A 19,287-nucleotide genomic window follows, 5' to 3' on the forward strand; every position below is an offset into this window, starting at 1 on the left:
ACTGGAAAAAATGTAAAAGTACAGTAAATTAAAGCTATAAAGGTAAATGAAAGTATAGAATTACAATGATGTTAGTAAAAAAGTTCTGTATGTACTGTAAGGTATTGAAAATGCAATAACACTGTAAATAAAAAGCAGTAAAATCACAGTAAAAGTACAGTAAATGAGTGCAAACAGCTGCTGCAGCGGTGGCGTCACTGCACCTTGCGTTTGGCAGTGACAGCTTCTGCCAGCAGAGGTCGCTGAAGCTCTACTGTATCCGGAGAGGAACTCTCGCTGTTTCTACCGAACAGCTCGTAAAAGTCATCCAACCGCAGAAACACAAAAACAACCAAAATAAATGAGGAGAAAAAAGCAGCTAACCAGCGGAGGCCGGCAGGACTCGCTTTATATAAGATCCGGTAGTTGCTGCTTGTTTGGTTTAACTGAATGATTCAACCACACCTGATGAACGACGCCTGAGGAGGGAGAAGGGTGAGTGTGTGGACGGATAAAGGTGTGAACGAGCAGGAAACGGGTTGGGGAGAATATAGGGGGAGGAGAGGAAGAGGAGTAGGGGTGAGGAGGAAACAGAGAGAGAGAGGGGGACGGAGGAAAACAGATGATGTGAGGGGGGAGGAGAAGGAGGAGCAGAGAGGAGGCAGGCACTCAGTCTGCTTTGCTTCGCAGGAGGAATCGGCAGCAACAGAAGGACAATGGGCAGCGTTCACCGCGGGTCCTAACGAGCACCGGGCAGCTTCATCAAGCTGGAATACAAGGTATGGCTGAAGGTTAGCACACGGGTCAGCTCGTGCCGTCGTTTTACCCGCGTTAAAAAAAGCTGCCGTGTGTCTGCGGGAGAGGAGAGAGGCTGCAGGAAGGAAGCGACGCGGCGCAGCAGACGCTGAGCGGGGCCTGCGTACCGGCTGCCTCTGGGTCCTGGAACCGGCCGGTGAAACCGTCCGATACCGCCACAGCTCTGCGCCTTCATCGTATCAACCGGATAATAACGGCCGCGCTGAAACACAGCAGGGAAAGACACGCGGGAACACCCTATTCCACTGCTCACGCTTATCCTTGAGAACGCCACGCCAAAGTCTTTTACAAAAACGTGAAATTTTGCACTCGACTCACTGCCAGCAGGGTTACCCACCCTTTTATCAGACCGTTTGAAACTTCTCCGGGTTCCTCGGGGTACTCTGTCGGATTCGGCGCCAGACTCATTCATCAAACCTTTTTATTTCAAATTAAAACCAATGATAACGTGCGAGCATAGTGCATGTCGCCTGCTGCTACAGCGTATAAATTATACAGCGTATAATGCTACAGCGTACAGGTATTGACGTGCAGTGAGCGGGACCACGGCACGCGACCCGCAAACAATAGTTGACATTAGTGTGAGATAAACGCTGCTGTGTGTGCTGCACGGACGCCGATTTGTTGAAAAGTGTGCGCTTACTAACAGTACGTATTCAGTCTTATTTGGCGATTGACGTGTTTGCTAGAAAAGAAGCGGCACAAAAAAGGAGCCGTTTTCGGATAGGAGTTTGGTGCGTGGAGCATATGTCGCTATGCCAACAAAGCCTCTCTCGAGCTTGTGGCAGCAGCAGCAGGAGGAGCACGCAGGCAGACCGTCTGCCAGAATGAACCTTTGCACTAGCCGAGGCCCGATGCAGCGATTGTCGTGTGAATAGATGGAGTCATTGTGTTTACCATAATGTGCCTTCTGTTGGACACTGTGTGCGTGACGCACGCAGGGCATAAGGACTTTAATGCTCGCGTCTGAACGGCCAGTGTATTATCGTGCCAGTTTCAAGCATTATGTAGCTGAGCTACTGCAGAGACGGTGACACACAGACAGATGTGAGCGGTTACAGTGAACTGAGCACTCCTCGGTTTTACAGTAGATCACGAGACAAGGTTACTTGTGCCATACTAACCACCCAAACACTCAGAAAACACAGGGGTGTGCGTGTGATGTAGCCTGTATTTAGTGATGGGAGGAGGCGTTCAAGGACCTCCCATAAATAGATTACAAGTCAATAGATGCTTGCCTGCATATGCTTAGGGTGACTGGTGCAGGCAGTGGTTCTGATGCATTGTTTTTATTTTTTGGATCGTATTGCCGTACTTGATACTGAGTGTGTGTGTGGGTGTGTGTGTGTGTGTGTGTGTGTGTGTGGGTGGAGGATGGGAGCCCTGTCTGTGAGTACAGGTGAAAGCAATATCCTGTTATCTAGTTAGAGATTAGAGAAGTCAGTAAGAGCTGAGGCAAATCAGTGACCCTGATGTTTCGAGAGTGAGACCAACTGGTTATAATAAACTGAAAAGGACGCTGCTGCGTGTGAAACCATGTGTGTTATTGAACAGGAGAACCGGAGCCCAGCTGGTAGTCAGACTCTACACTGAATGGCAGGAAGCAACCCCAAACCGCGAGGGATGAGAGGCAGGCAGGAGGCGGATTGAGTTGTTCTTCGAAAGAGGTGCTTCACCGTACTTGTGCTGGATTTAGTTACGTTTCTTTTAACTGGTGGCTCCACACCAACGAGTGAAGAGGCGCAAAGGGCCGCCCACGTCACGCTGGAGACTGGAGTTGCAGTCTGTTTGCTGGTGTTGTGCGTTTTAGGGGTTTATGTGTGTTTGTCATGCTGTTTCTCAATCAGAGCGGGAGCTTCATTTGAACAATATCAGGAAACGAGCCAAGAACTTTAAAGTGTGTGTGTGTGTGTGTGTGTGTGTGTGTGAATTTTGGTGGCTTGTGTGAAAGTTATTGGCTTTACATTCAATTTGCTCACTTGACTTCACATGATCTGTATGTGAGAATTGAGTATTTAGCAAGACAGTGTCACAAGACCATTGTTGCAGTGTGTGTGTGTCTGCCCCCCCCACGGCCGGCAGTGCCATCTGGAGTAAGTGTGAGGCCAGACTGTACTATAAACACTGCTTCTTATTACCCAGACTGCCTTTCAGCTATGTTTACAAGTAGAATTCATCATTGTTTTGTCTGATAATTTATTTTTAATTACTGGTTTTCTCCATAAAAGGACTTCCTGCAGGCAAAGATGGCAAAAGTTCAGACATGTGACCCTTACGCTAGCATCCAAAGATATTCAGATTACCCTCGTGTCTGAGTAAGAAATCATAGGAGGCGTCGAAAAGGTACATATTGACATCACTGGATAACACTTGAGCCAGTGCATAATACTGTTTGTTTGCCAGGTAACTACACACTACTTACATTTACTTACAATGTAGATTTATCTTCTACCTGAAGTGATGCAATACTTAAAACTGATCATGCATCACTTACAGTTTAATTATTTGTTCTTTCCTGTACAAACATGACCTTATTCTAGTGTCTAGATTATAATGTTTGTAGGTAATTATGATTTCAAAATAAATGCATTGAAATTCCACGTAGCCACAGCCGTGGGCGGTGATAAAAAGTGTTGCCTTTGTTTAGTTTAATTAGTTTCACATCTCTAAAAATGGTTTCATCTCCATCGACATCCTGTTTGTTAGCACCGTCACGGAAAGCTAAACGGTTACATGATCCAACCTGCTCGGGGTTCCTTTAGCAACGATGCATGTTTCTGCAAAGCATTTGTAAGTAGCTGCAAGTGGGAATGAGCGGAGTTTTATGTGCAACAGCAAACGCTGGAACGTCAAACATGCACCATGAATCTCAGGCTTCAGGCTTCTGCAAACATTCTGTTTCAACCATTTTTCCTACCTTTGGGCCTCTGTGACGTCAGCTACTCCAGCTATTCCTAATACATCATCTTAGGCTCACAGCTTTGGTTGTGAGCACAGAGGTCAAGCCAATCCAGACCTTCTGTTTATGAGGGGCAGCCAATCAGAATGAAGCTGTCTTAGAACAACTTGCTGAAAAGCTATTCCAGAAGTTCCAGCAATAAAAACATGGAGATGGAAATGTTTAAACCTTAAGCACAAGCCACTGAGGAACATTCATTTTCATTAAGTTATAGTTTATCATGCAACAAAGGAAAACATCTGCTAGTTCTTGTTACGGAGCTGTAAAGATTTTAGTCTGAGTAGAGAGTTGTTCATCTTAAGAGTTTAAAATGTAATTGCTGCATTGACTTTTGATTAACAGCCAAACACAAACTCGACTACGTTGCACCGAAGATACTGGAAAATGTAGCGATTTAGTTCAGGCAGTTTGTGGTGACCTCGTAAATTCAAGTTGTGGAAGACAAATGAAACACAGCCTTAGTTGCCCATGAAGTCGCGGGCTCCTGTATTGGTGGGTATCCTCATTTGGAGTCCGTTTGGTACAATCCTTAGTGGAAATTCTGATTCAGGTTTTATACTTGAGACTCAAAGAGGCAAAGTAAATGCAGTAAAGTGAACTGTGCTTCTTTGCATTGAGCAATGATAAGTTAAAGTAGAGGTAACATTGTGACAGTGTAACATAAATGACAGTATGAATCTTCACACATCAGCTGTGAATTTTCACACAAATCCCACAGTCTGCTGGGAAAATTAGATGTGTCTGTGTCCACGTTCCATTAGGTAATCCTTGAAATTACAAATGTATTTATTTATTTTTCATCAGGGTTCGATTATTGAAGTACTAAAGAAGGGGAATCACCTGCCTTATCACCTTGATGCTACTTCTGCTAGCTAAGAAATGTATTTGCACAAAACCCCATAGCGCTATTTATGAAGATGTAACAGAGAAGATTGCTACAAATTGGTAACCATAGACTGCATGTAAAAGATGGATGCCGTGGTTGGTTCTGATTTTACATTTTAAGGCTTTAATGTTAGTGTTTTGGCTTCTGCCGTGTTCATTTCAGCCAGAAGTTAGCATATTTAGTTGAGAGGCTTAGATGCTAATTAGTGCAAAACAACAGTCTACTGAAATACAAAAGCTGAAGCACATATTCCTTGGGCAGGCTGTACCACACAGCAAGCCATAATATTTGTCAGATAAGTCCAAAAACAAACAAAAACACTCCAGAATGGATCGATACTTCACAAGTGGTAGAGACGTTCAAATCAGTGATGCTAATAATTAGAACTGTGGCGTAGCACTAAGCTATCAGCTGTGTACGTAGACTCGGCAGCAGCCACACTCTTTAGCACCTTTTAGGGCGTAACAGATGTTTAAAAAAACATGCATTATACATTTGTTATGAAGAGGGAGACTAGGAATCCAAACCTCTTGTGCCAGGTTCACTTTTTAATATTGTAAAGTTGGCGTTTTAGCATTGGAACCTGTGGAGATTGAGTCGCGTTTTTTTTTTTTTTAAGCCAATTTCAAGTGGTCATTAGTAGAACTGCAGTTTGTTTTGTTGTTTTTTTGGGAACTTGTGCTTTGCCAGGGTTGTGCAGTGTTGCCAATGGTAGCATGTGAGGGGTTGCTAGAGGTGCTAGCAGGAATTGTTTGTTTTGATTGTACAAGGCTAGCTGTCTACCCAAGTTAAGCTAAGCTAATCTAAGTTTCCTAATTTAGTTTGATCTGTTAAATTTGGTGCACTCACAACTACTGCCGTGACCTTAAATTATAAAAGGTCACGCAACTATCGAAGAAAAATCAAATCAAAGTTGCCGGCAGTTATTAGCATGTCATTGGCAGTTTATCAAGAAACCTCGTTACACTTTCTATAATTCATTGTGTTCTAATTGCTGTCTCTGTTATACTACATAGTTTTTATAGAGTCAATCAAGCCTGATGAAAACATCAGGAATCCCTGTTGCAAAGCTCTGACGGCACAAATGCTGTCAACCAGTAAATGAGATGCTATCACGAGAAAACACTGTGATATCTTGGGACTAAAGGGCTGTTCTGTATTCGTGCTGTATTTATCTGGCAAGTCTATCACGAAGCAAGTTTGGCATTAGGCGCAGCAATATAAACACGCGCGGGGGGAGGGGGGGTTGTCACACTGCGTCATTGTTTTAATTGGATTATATTGACGGCAGCGCCGTGTGGGTGTACACAGAGGGGCGATTGTGATGCCGTCTAATGCCAAGTTCGCTCATCTTCAGCTTAGTTATACTCTGTTAACACTCTCCCAGCTGGCTCCTACAGGTGGCACAAATACATGTGTTTGTTAAAGAATCTTTGATTATTGATCACAATCATATGCAACCTAATTGTATGTATCAAAAACCTTGTCTGAGCGACAGCATACAGCCAAGAGGTCCTTTGCAAACTAGCATAGTTACCCTTGAGAAGCTGGCACCGCTGGCTGTTTGGGATTTTGGGCTAAAGTATTACTTCAGTGCAACAAAATGAAGGCCTGCTGGGTGGCTTCAGCTGTTCACTGTGAACATCTGTGGGTCTTATCTGCATGTTTGCCTTGGTTGCACAGCAATTTGCTGGTTAAAGCTTTGAAAAATCCAACATGTAAATTTAATTTGCCTCATATCCTTCAGAATGTTTAAGCCGATGCACAGACGTGTCCAGAGTACACGGCTCATTGATCTATTTCTGTTTTATTCAGGAGGTGAATGTCAGACAGCTCCAGGATGCTGCCCCCCTCATTCTTGCCAACCTGCTATTCACCACGGGACATTTGACTCACCAAACATGATGAAGACCGAGCCTCCGTCGGCCACGGGAGGCAACGGGGCCTCCGGTGGGAGCAACGGGAGCTCTAATCTGCGAAGTCCGTCTCCCCACCGCAATGCCTACGAGGCAGGTCTTGCGGCGCTGAAGAAGGCCACAGACCACCTCAACAATGCCGCCAATGGAGGCGCTGACCCTCCCTCAAAACCCGCTCCTCTGCCCCGGCCTACTGGGAGGGGCCGGAAATATGGCTCAAATGTTCACCGTATCAAGAACATGTTCATGCAGATGCAGTCTCCCGGCGATGAAGAGGATGGAGCCAAAATGATTGGTAACTAGCCTTTTCACAGAACCCTTTAGAATCAAGGAATGCAGCAACTTGTAGGGTCGGTTACCGAATTCAGTTAGGACAGCGGTCCCCAATCCCCGGGCCGCGGACCGGTATCGGTCTGTGAGTCGTTTGGTACCGGGCCGCGAGAGTTGAGGCCCGGGTGTGAAATTTATGGTTTTCAGGGTTTTTATCGGGTTATTTTTAACATTTTAATAGTTAACTCGGTTTCCCTGGGTCTGTCTGTTATGAATAAATCTTGTTGTATTTATCCGAGACACCTTAAACGCCGGTCAGAGAAAATATTGTTGGACATAAACCGGTCTGTAGCGCAAAAAAAGTTTACGGACTGCTGTTTTAGGGTACAGACAAAATTACATTGGTACTAATGTTCGGCTGTTCGTGTACCCCTCGATGTCACACGTAGGGTGACCAGTGGTCGTATTGGGTTTTACCATCATTTCAGTGCTGAAAATTACAAGTTATACAGAGAGCGATGCGGCAATAGATAGGGGGGAAAAAATTCTGCAATGTGTTGCTGTATTTGCTTTCTGTCTCGACTGCTTCTACTACTATACCAGCGCTGATGTGGAGGTTTTGTGTCAAGTGTCGATCAGAAGACTACTGCAGCAACTGTGGCTCTCAGACACCAAATTTAGAATATATTATGCCAAAGAGTAATATCAGTTGGTACCAGTATTCAAATGTGAAAGATAAACCCAATACTTGCAATGACAACGATTCCTTTTCTGACTTCTGACAATAACAGGCCAAGTAACAACTGGTGAAATGAAGTGGCCAAGTGTCAAGTTAAGCTAATGTGAAATATAAGGCGAGATTGAATGACTACCAATGGAAAGTTGGTAGACAGTAATGTGAGTGATATGTTGGAAATATACAAGAGGGTTACTTACACAACTAGAACCACAAATATCCTCTAATTCTCAGGTGTCGGCCATCGAAAGACAGAAAAATGTTAAATTCTCCAGTGTTCACAAAGAGAAGCGGGTTTACCATAGTAAAGGTTTGATCTAGAAATCTTTAAAAACACAAATTATCTGATAAGTCAGCTTCGAATGTTAGCATGGCTAGTCATGTTTGTGTGTGTGTGTGTGTGTGTGTGTGTGTGTGTGTGTGTGTGTGTGTGTTGAGTGTTGTGCTCAACAACTCTTTTTACCTCTCACCAGTCAAACACAGTCAGAGAGGGTGGGGCTTTCAGTATCTGCATTGTGATCAAAAGATGTTTTTTGTAACCTGGAAACAACCAGTGTTGCCAACTTAGCGACATTGTCGCTATATTTAGCGAGTTTTCAGACCCCCTTAGCGACTTTTTTTCTAAAAAGCGACTAGCGACAAATCTGGCGACTTTTTCTGGTGTTATTGGAGACTTATTTATGACGACTTTTTGACGTGAAAGCGGGTATCGCTTTTACTCTCAACACGCAGCGGGTGCTGCCGTGGGTACCTCGCCGATTCCAAAGCGCTCACCGGCGGAGGATAGTCCTCCCCCAGCTGCTATCAGGGCAGAAGATGTTCACACCTGTGCGTCCAAACTGCAAATGAATCGCGCATGAGCGAAGCCGCTGCTCCTGCAGTCAGTTCTTCTTTTACTGTTATGCTGTTTTGTGGATCACGAGGTTTAAAACTACTTATACACACACACACACACACACAAACACATTAACTCCACCAGAGTGCCTATTTCGGGTCACTTTTGCCGGTCCAAGCTCGGATAAAGGAGCAGGGTTGGAATAGTGACATTAAAAAAAAAAAAAATTGCTAAAATTTAATTTGTAGTTCTAAATAAACTCTAAATGCATTTAGGACGTTTTTTACTCACTTCATGTCTCTTCCACGATGTTATTTCTCTCTCCAACAAAGTAGGTTACAATTATATTAGCATGACCAATTATACAAATTAGGCGATGACGTCATTTAGCGACTTTTAGGACAGCCAATGGCGATTTTCCTTACTGAAGAGTTGGCAACACTGGAAACAGCAAAAGCTTGAAAAGTGCTCTGAAAATAAAGTCATGGGGACCATTAGTCCTCACACTCAAAGCATTTTGCTGTGACGATTCAGTTCTCCTCTGCCTCCTGTCAGAGTGGAACTGAGCATCCAAATACATTAATAAAAAGATCCTTATTTTCATATCCTCAAAAGATTTTTTTTTCTTAAACGTAAAAACACTGTAGCTTCTGTATTTTTCCACCAGGTATTTGCAACCTTAGCACTTGCACTAGTGCTACACTACAGACAGAAGAAGCCCCTTTTTTTACATGGATTAGCTAGCTTAAGGTTGCTAGCTAGGAACTAGCTAACTAGCCTTTAGCCGTTAGCCTGTCTATTGTGACCAGTATCCTTATGTTGCATATGTGTGTATTCTTTTTACAAGATTATGGTTTTGAAGTAAGTTCAGATTTTGTTTTTAACATATGTTACAATGCTAACATATGTTATTAAGCTCCTGCTAAAGCGGCTAAATTTAGCCACCAACACTTAAGGCCATGTTTATTGATAGTAGCAGGCATAGAAACTGGGTTATGAACAAAGACAAATGTGTTGATGATATCCATGCTGTGATACTTCGTGTAGCCAAAATTCATTAATGATAAAACCACCTGCTCTGGTGAACTCAGTGGTGTTAGCCTGTACTTCCCGTTTTTTTACAACTTGTTTATTTTCTGTCATTAGTAGGTAAGGAACAGGCAGTGAAACTGTCCCTGCCGAGGGTATCCAGCCTCAATGAGCACGTCGACCACAGCGCCCTGCTGAAACTTGGGGGCACGGTCTCTGAAAGGGTCAACCGCTTTGACTCTAAAGTTGGTAGGGAGGGCAGTAGCTCATCTGTGGGCTTGTCCAAGCTCCAGGAGACCAGGAGGATCTTTGAGCAGCGGACTCTGCAGGTCAGATACACTTGCGTTGTTATTTTTTAACCGTTAGTTGACATAGCTCGCTTATAATCTTCAACTGACTGGTTATTTGTGCGTCCTTCAGGAGAAGCAAGCTGCCACTAACCGCATCTTGCTGAAGAAAGAGCGGGCGTCGGGCTTCCAGGGCAGCCGTCTAGATGTTGTGGCTCGCTTTAATGGGTCCACCGAAGCTCTGGACCGGCTAGATGATCCGCCTGTTCCCACCCCTCCAATTTCCTCTACTGCAGCTTCAGTCGGGCCAGGCGAGGCCGTCAGTCCCACTGTGAGCCAACTCAGCGCCGCATTCGAAAAGGGTGACCTGCAAAACAATCTCTACCTCCCCCAGCGTCGGTCAGCCCCTGCTTTGGCACCAAAACCCAAACCTCCACCCAGAGTGGAAGCAGCAGAGAGGAAGGTGAAAAGGATTTTCTCAAAAACTTAAAACTTTGCAATTAAGCTGTAGGGAAGTTCTTGAACTAGAAAATCTTTTGATTGCACTACTACATGATCTCCCTGTGCTTTTCTTCCAGTCAAAGGTGATACCTGCAGATAAGGACGAGAAAGATGACGTAAAAGCAGGAGTTACGAGTAACAAGGAAGAAACGGGTTCTCTAGAAAGGAACATGGAGGGAACCGCGACCAGTGAAGAGAAGGATGGATTTGGACTGTCGGGGGACCAGCTCTCCAACTCTTCCTATTCCTCCTCTTCCTCAGTGACCGTCACTTCCATCTCCTCTTCATCGGAGGCCAAACCAGAGCCGGCAGCAACTGAGGCCAAGGGTTCGAGTACAGTGGAAGCCTCTGGGCTGCAGCCAGAGTCTGGCGATCAGGACGGCGCCACTGCGGGATCTGAGGCCGCGGGTAGGCTGGTGCAAGCTGAGGTTCATGCCTCGCTGGAAAATGGAGAGAAAGCGCCTCCATCTTCCTCTCCTTCATCGGAGGAGAAAGAAGAGGACTCTGAGGAGAGGGCCAAAGATGAGAATGACGAGGATGGTTCGAGGAAGGAGGATTATTCTGAGGGAGATCTGATAGATATCAGCGCGTACAGCGGGCTCGGGGAGGAGGACTCTGGGGGAAGCCAGCTGGACGATGAGGAAGACGAAGACGAGGAGGAGGCATATCAGCCAGAGTCCAGCTGCTCAGAAATCCCAGGCCTTCCTGAGGAAGAGGAGCCTCCGCCACCCAGTAGAAAGATTTGCTTCAGCACTCAGCCAATCAGAGTGAGTTTCTTCTTCTTCTTCTTTTTTTGAGCGCACATTAGTCTTAATTTTACTGCATCCACCGCTCCGATTTCATAAGAGGAAGTCAATCTTGAGCCACTTCCTCTGTGGTTTCATCTTCCAGACACGGCAGTTACTGCTTCAGTGATATTTGAAGCAAACACCACCGACTTTCCAGTAGTGCACAGACTCAGTGTTCATTACACTTAATATGAAACAATCAGCTTCATTAGATTCTCTGGATTTATGTGCTGATGTCAGCACAGAAAGAGAGGTTAAGGAACGAGCTGATCGTTAGGATTCATCCTCCTGAATTAAGCTGGTCAAGGGAAAATGTTGAAGGTAGCAACAACCAGAAAGCGCTGATCTTTTAATAAATATGAGGACTTGACAATTTATTTAATTGCTCATAAACTTGTACCTGTTACATAATAATAAGTCCCTTTTGCCTCAGTGTTTTAGCGTCTTGAAGTTAGTTTCACAACAACCCGAGTAGCTGCTGCTAGCGAGCGCTAGCTAATAAGCACTAAAAAGGCAGGAAGACGGGGTCAGTAGCATATGAGTTAAAAAAGCTTCTGCTCAGTATCTTGAGCTCCAGACTCTTTGTTTACAGTAAGTTGGATCATAACTAACTTAGTCGAGCGATGGCACTCGCTTCACGCATGCTCTGCAATTTATGAAACCACGGAAACTCAAAAAAAAATGAACACTGCCCTAAAACAACTGAAAAACACTCAGTGACTTCCTTCATCACACACGGAGGGTGCACAGGGGATTTTCACTCTTTGATTTCGCCATGCTACTTCCTGCCAGTGCTTAAAGTGTGTTTGTTCATGTAGCTCTTGATTCAAAAGAAGCTCTTTTGTCTGATGCAGAGCTGTCCTGCAGCCTTGCAACAGCTGGTTGGGCAACTTGTCTCGACCTGCGTTAATAATAATAATACGGCGCGTCCCCTAATATGTTTAGACAGACCTCTGAATGACATACCACAGAGTTTGATAATGTAGCACGTAACACTGATAAGAACAGGAAGGAAGAGCGCTGCATGCCGATGTAGATGGCAAGTGATGGCGAGCTTTGCCCGCCCGGTCATGTTTGCTAATGGTGTTAGCAGGAAGGTTTAATTTCAGGCCAAGCGTCAGGGCAAAAAAAGGAATTCCTTTCATTTTCATGGACCTGGAAACGTTTAGCTTCTGACCTCTTTGGCCACAGAGCGGCTAAAAGTGGAGCTGTGGCCTGAGGCTGTGTTGTGTTGTTTACTACAAAGGTAACAGCTGCACCGGGTAGATTTACAGCTTTGATCGGCGTTTCTAAGTAAATATGTATCCGTGTTTGTGTGTTTCTTTCCTCTTGATTGAAAGACATATTTAAGTAACTGTAATAGATTTACAGAGAAGATGACGTGCAAGAGTGGGCTGCAAAAACATTTCAGCCACAGTGATTCAGTTGGTTGCTAGCTGCAGCTTTGTGGCCAGCCTTTTCAAGGTACACTTCCTCCATGCCCGCCCCATCTCTGCATCATCAGAGTGGGCTCTCACACACAGCGGCTTCTAACATTCAACATTTAGCTTGTTTTGTGTTTGTTTTTTCTTTCTTCTCTTTTTAATGCACTTCATTTGAGTTCTGCACTAAACACTATCTGGCTCGTGCGAGTTAGAGGATGTTTGTGTGCGTGGCTTTTCTGCTGTGGACAAAAACAGCAAAGATACAAGGATGCACCTTTATCCAGCCTGATACCTGATGATGATGATGATGCATGCAGGTGAAGTGCTGATTGGCCGACACAGGAAGAGTAATGAAAGCAGAGTTTGCAACAAAGAAAGACAAAATAATAAATCATTAAAGACGGAATAAAAGCCGATTAGCACAGATGACATCGTGCGTTGTTTTCGACTCTTCGTCCTCCACATCAGGAGGATTTTTCATTTTCTGTTCTTTGTTTTATATTTGAGCAGCTGTTTTGAATCATTATTCAAAGTTAAGGTTATTATTGAAAATAACTTTGACTAAATTTACTTTAATGGTTATTAAGATGTAAACACTGCGTGTTAGCAATCAACAGTTAAATCTGAAGACACACCATTCACACCTCTTTGTCTTTACTCCAACAAATTGTACTTTTTCTCTAACTTCATTCCTCTGATAACATTTTCTGAGCATTTGAACCATGCCTAGTGCACATCGCTTCTGTTGATTTTTTTGGAGGCTGGCAACACAGTTTTAATCAAGTTTGAGGGTCAAAACAGGGAGAAAAATATTTGTTTGCCAGTTTATCCTCTGCAGTGTGGACATGAGCTTAAAATGAGCTAGAAAAACATCCACAGAATTAGAGCTAAGCTAGCTAAAGGCTGACTGTGCTGACATGGACTCAGTCGGGAAGGCTCCAGTTTCCTCCTGTTATTTCCTTTCAGTCACACTTATGGAGCCGACTTATAAAGTCAGAGAATAAAACATGACACGTGGTCCACTTTCGTCCTCCTGTTCACTTCGTCGTGCTGTCTCCAGTACAACCCCGGCACTAGCTGACGGTAGATTTGGCGATCGCTCTAAACTGGTCAAAATCAAGTAAGTTCCACCACTTGGTCGTCACCGTGAAACACCTCAGGCATTTATTCTAACTAAAGTGGTCACTGGGAAATAAAAACGCCATGAAAAGTGCTAAAAATAGCTTAAAAAGTTTGACAACTTTTCCCCAAAACAAGGCTTTATCAAGCTAACCTCTCCTGTACCTGTAACGACTAGTTTTGACAGCTTGTACATATCAACAAAGAACAGTTTCAGGGTTTTTCCTGCTGCATGGCAGAGACCGTCCGCTCTAACCTCTGATAAACACAATGTCGTATAAGCAGATCCGAAACATGACAGAAGCCACTCAGCACACGCACACACCAGGGTAACTCCTAATAAGGATAAAGCGTTGAAAAGCCTCTTTCCACTGGAAGTTACGCTTCTAAAACCATCTTTTTTTTGTTGCACGATTCTTCCAAAGATCTGAATTCAGGATTCTTTGAGTCCCTTTATCTACAACTTGCTGTTCACGGGGAACTTGTAGACGATTATACTCAGTAAAGAATCTGACAACTTCATCCTTTGTAAAATGTAAACATTTTAGTTTACATGACATCATCTCAGACTCTTGTGACCTATTACTTAGAATTTCAGGAGAAACTGAGTAAGCATTCATGTATGAACTGATGCCGTTTTTTACAATGCAAAGAAGAAAACAGTCGCTTTGACATTAGGGCTGCCACGATTAGTCGACTAGTCACGATTAGTCGACTATCAAAATCGTCGACGACTGATTTAATAGTCGACGCGTCGTTTGAAGCTTTGTAAGATCCCAAAAGACGCAGGAATAAGTAGTAGGATTTAAGAGTGTAATAACGGACTGAAACAGAAGATGGCAGCACTGCATGTACAAGGATACCAGCTGCTGTTAAACCCCGAAGAAGAAGAAGCTGTGTCCCAGAATTCATAGCGCAGCCCAGCTCAGTTTCCAACAATGGCGGCAGCTAGTTAGTTTTAATATTACTCTTATTATTCTTTCTGGGTCACAAAATAAACGTTTAACATATTTTCAGGCGAGAATGTAGCTGTGTAAACCTCAAATATCTGCTCAGTTTATCAAGACACCACATATTTTCAAAAGCGCTCCGACGTTTTCGGAGACGTCTGTTAGCCACTAGCTCGATAGCTAGCCGGGGACTAGGCTAACTAGAGCCGTGAGAACACCGGACTCCCGGCAAATCGTTTTCAAACCCACCGCTGTCTTTTGCTACTCAGGTTAAACATGATATATAAGTCACTTAGATAACTTAAAAATATTATTGTTTGGCTTTTTTTAGTATTTTATTTGTTCCTGAGTAAATCGGTTTGGCTGAGATTAAAGTTATAGTTTTTACACAGCTGAATAAACATCAAGCAGACAGCTGATTATCAGAAGTGTGAGATGCTCGAGAATTTACTCCGGTGTCCTGTTATATTTTAGATAACAAGGAGTTTATTAAACTTCACCGAAACAATCTGCAGATTTCATTAAAATTTAATAAACTATCATCTTGTCTTTATTTTCAGTTAGCACATACCTTAAACACTTAAAGCTGTAAGCTAATGATAGTTATATAAGAGCAGATGCTGCTGGTGCAATAAGCTGTACGTTTTACGTCCAATGGATGATGATCTGATTAGTCGACTAATCGCAAAAATAATCGGTGACTAGTCGACTATCAAAATAATCGTTTGTGGCAGCCCTATTTGACATTACTGTATAACAAGAAATGTCAGACATGAAGAATTATTAATAAATCAAATCTGACACAGCAGAGATCATCGTTTTGGTTCAGAGGAAGGCTAAAGCTTCAACTGTTAAAGCTAGACTCAGCAGTTATCTGTATACACACACACACTTCCTACTTGTATGCTTGTTGTTACAGAAGATCTATAAACACCGCCACACTGAAGCGGAGGTTTATGAGGGGGAATGAAATGAAATCACACCCAAGCAGCAGTGCAGATTACTCACAGTCTAAAGGAGAAAAAACAGCTTGATTTCAGAGTACTGAAGCTACCTGTCAATAGCTCCAGCTGGACCAGGGAACAATAGTCTTTCAACAGGCCTCGCCCCAGGGGCATCTTCTGTCAGGAAAAGTTGTCCAGTGCTGACACGGTGCCAAGCTAGCTAAACTTGGAAACATAAACATCCCGTCTGACAGAAAGTTGGCGTGCTTCAAAAGAGTGTTGGACCTCAACCAGATGGAGGAAGACCATTGGTTGCTGGGTGAAGCGCCTGATAAGCCTTTAGTGCAGGTTTATATGCTTTAATTTCAGGTAACACAAATTATTAAAGTCTGACATATTTGTTGGAACAAACACATTTGGTGTACATGAAGCGCCATTAGAGGAGCAGACGTTTGATTTGAACCCATCGCTTGTCTGAGAGGTGTCCCGCTGCAGGGAACAAAGACGCTCGCTGTCCAAGCAGGTCGAGTGCCGTCAGCAGCCGGTTTCTGGAACTGAGTAATTGCTGTTCTTACATCATGAAGTTAGCGTTAGCCTGCACAGCTCAGAGCTCCTCAAGTGTTGAGCAAGTCTGCAGAACATCACTTCATTAAAATGCCATGTGATTACAACACGGGTTAATAGGTCTTGTGATTTTTGGACTTGCACGCGGACGCTGTGTCATCATAAAGGTTAATGCGTGATAAAGACACGTCGGAGTGGCCGCTGTAGATGCGATTGATCCAAACTTTCTCTCACACACACGGTGGAGATGCTGACTTGTGTACAAGGCCACCTCTGTAGGAAAGCAGCAGTTGGAATGTGGATGGGTGTGTTTGTTTTCCTTGGGGAGGAAAAAAAAGCGCACAAGCAGGGGAAGCCGGCTGATAAGAATCACAGAATAGAGCTTTGTTTGGATTTAAAAAAACTACCTGGTGTGTACAGTTATGTGAACTGAAGGGAAGAAATCTCTTTACAAAGTTAACGATGCTCCCAGTTGTGACTGAAATCAGTTAAAAGTCGCCTTTGATTACGTGCGTCACAGATTCAACAAGATGCTGGAAACGTTGCTCAGCATCACACAGCGGCTGCAGGTTTATTCATCTCGTGCTCTACTGGATTAAGATCTGGGGACTGTTCAAACTGGTCTCTTTAACAGGTTCAAAAAACCAGTTTGAGATGATTGGAGCTTTGGGACGTGGCGTGCTATCCTGCTGGAAGTAACCATCAGAAAATGTGCACACTGTGCTAATAGAGGGATGGACGTGGTCAGCAACAATACTCGGATCAGCCCGTCTGCAAGTTCAGTCACTGAATCTCCTTTTTTCTTCATTCTGGTGCTTAGTTTGAACATGACGTCTAAATAAACGAGATACTGCTGCGATTGGCTGATTAGCTAACTGAGTGAATAAGCAGGTGGACCTAATGAAGTGGCTTGTGAGTGTTTATACTGTTACAATACTGGATGTTCATATTAAACAGTCTGTTTCAGGCCTTTTTTCTGCTCTTGGATCTTTATGATGTCATAAAGACAGTTTAGGGAGTGAATGTCCTCATCGAGAGTCTGCAGCAGGAAGAAGATGAGTAAGGATTATTTAAAGTTACCCTAGTAGAGTCCGAGAATAAAAATACTGAGCTTGAAATGAGCATAAATGAAATGGACCCGACCTTAATGGCTGCAGGAGCAGGGTGGAGGGGGAGGAGGGTCAATAGGATGTGGCAGGAAGCGCTGGAGTGGCTTCCCTTTAACTGTGACATGAAACTGAAAGTAGTGTGATTCACTAATTCAGAACTAGAAGATTATGCAAATCTCCAGAGGAGCTCTGCCCACACACTCGTGCTCAGTGTCGCATCACTAATTAAATCGATTAAATCTGGTGCCTGTTGTTTATTAACTCGAGGTTCACTCAGAGGTCACGTGTCCACAGCGCTACGCAGCCATGCCCCGAGCCGCCCAACGAAGGCTGGCTAAAACTCTGATCCCATCTGAAATGAATGAAAGACGGCAAAAAGAAATTGGATTAAAGATCTGGATTCAGACGTCACCGTGGCAGTTAAAATAAAACTGCAGACCTGTGATCTGGACTCAGTCTGAATCCTTGCAGCATCCACTGCCAGCTGCTGCTCGGCTCTGTGCTGCCTTTCAGGACGGCCAAATTACAACCCAGAAGAGTGCCAACGCCTGAGCACTCGTCTCCACCAGATATGACTCAACCTGAATTTTCTTGTATCCATCTGTCAGACCTTAATTTAGACCCATGCTTCATCCAGGTGGCGTTCACACGAGACGCTTTTTCAAATATTTATCAAGGCACACCTCGCTCCAGTCTGTGATGGCGCTCTCCGGCTCAGTTGACCGGCGGCTAACTCAGATGACCGTTTTGATATCTCTCTGGCAGCTCGCGCCACTTCCAGAGGCGGCAGATTCGATTTAGTTTCTACCTGTTGGGACGCGCTAGCCGCCGGGACGATTAGACCACATGGCTAAGCTGAACATATTTGAAAGAGGTGTTAAAATTCAGACGTTAATTCCAGTTTTATTTTTCCAGCTCCGGCTCACAACAACAGTTGTCTCACGATGCTTTAAACGGAGCGTTTAAAACTGTCAATTACACTGTGACTGACCTCCTGCTTACACAGGCCTTCGGAAAATACTGGTTTTAAAGACAGGCTGAGACAGGCAGACCTGCAGGAGGACACAAACAAACTGAGAACACCCACACGTTTATAATTACGCTGACATTTTACAGTGGGAAAGGCGAGTTTGCTCTACATAAACACTGTTTAGCTTGTTATCACATGGAAAACTCGTTTTTTTTAAAAGGAGCTGATGCTCACGTATCAGAAACCAGAACGAGGAAGTCTCTGATAAATTATGTGAGGTGATTCACCAGCACACAGTGTTGGGAAGGTTACTTTTAAAATGTATTCCATTACAGATTACAGATTACATGCCCCAAAATGTATTCTGTAACGTATTCCGTTACGTTACTCAATGAGAGTAACGTATTCTGAATACTTTGGATTACTTAATATATTATCATGCTGTTTACAACTACATGAATGTACTATTGCTGTAATTTATTACTGTTACTGAAGGTCCGCGGCTCCGAACCGTAGTAAAGGGACCTCTGGCTAATACGGTGGGTTCTGTGTCGGCTCGTAGCTGAAAACTAGCTTTACTTTGTTGTCTGGGTCAACTTTGCTAGCAGAGACAGAGAGAGGCGTTGAAAGGCTGCTCCAACAGAACTTATTGTTTTTGGAGGAAAACACGAACACGGTGTACAGTCGAGTCTTAATAGCTTACTTACAACTGGGCTCGTCAGGCTCTCTTCTTGGCTGCAGTGGTTATTATTATATTTACATGCTTCCAGCTCCCGTTTCTGCTCGATGACAGCTCGTACTTTTCCTTTTTCTCCCTCCCTCGCTCACAGACACATAACGGGTATGGCAGTCCATTTTCCCTGCAGCACGGACTACACTGCCCATGATGCTACATTCTTTAGAGCTATACCTGTAGCATTCTGCCTGTTAGCTTAGCACAACAACAACAGGCGCTCTCTCACCCAGGAAACACAGAGAGAGAGAGCGTCACCCTGTAACCATGGCAACCGTAACGCTGCCGCCTGGAACAACAGAACGTAGCTGTCAAACAAAACCCAAACAGGCCTGACCCGCCACAATATGAAACAGGGAAGTACCGCCGTGTAATCCATTTATTTCAACAAAGTAACTGTATTCTAAATACCACCTTTTTAAACGGTAACTGTAACGGAATACAGTTACTCATATTTTGTATTTTAAATACG

The 19,287-nt window shown here is 44.0% G+C and overlaps 1 protein-coding gene and 1 long non-coding RNA gene across 5 annotated transcripts in view; both read left to right on the forward strand.

Annotated features, from left to right (window-relative positions):
• Positions 1–335: 335 nt before the first annotated feature.
• LOC146520808 (neurabin-2-like) overlaps positions 336–19,287 on the forward strand; it is a 37,395-nt gene continuing 18,443 nt past the window's right edge. The window contains exons 1-6 of one of the 4 annotated variants that reach the window (XM_085156908.1): positions 336–474; positions 670–758; positions 6,456–6,851; positions 9,544–9,755; positions 9,847–10,176; positions 10,292–10,981. In XM_085156908.1, the coding sequence (XP_085013034.1) occupies positions 6,542–6,851; positions 9,544–9,755; positions 9,847–10,176; positions 10,292–10,981 (1,542 nt within the window). In that variant the 5' untranslated portion in view covers positions 336–474; positions 670–758; positions 6,456–6,541. Of the gene's footprint in view, positions 475–592; positions 759–1,306; positions 2,463–6,455; positions 6,852–9,543; positions 9,756–9,846; positions 10,177–10,291; positions 10,982–19,287 lie in introns of those variants that run through there. The other 3 variants (XM_085156910.1, XM_085156906.1, XM_085156909.1) reach the window with 3 other exon arrangements.
• On the forward strand, positions 6,858–9,022 carry LOC146520809 (uncharacterized). Its single transcript, XR_014873700.1, has 2 exons — positions 6,858–7,962; positions 8,001–9,022. It is a non-coding gene; the product is annotated as an uncharacterized LOC146520809 (long non-coding RNA).

This window comes from Neolamprologus multifasciatus, chromosome 4, assembly GCF_963576455.1.
Source record: "Neolamprologus multifasciatus chromosome 4, fNeoMul1.2, whole genome shotgun sequence".
Lineage (NCBI taxonomy): Eukaryota > Metazoa > Chordata > Actinopteri > Cichliformes > Cichlidae > Neolamprologus > Neolamprologus multifasciatus.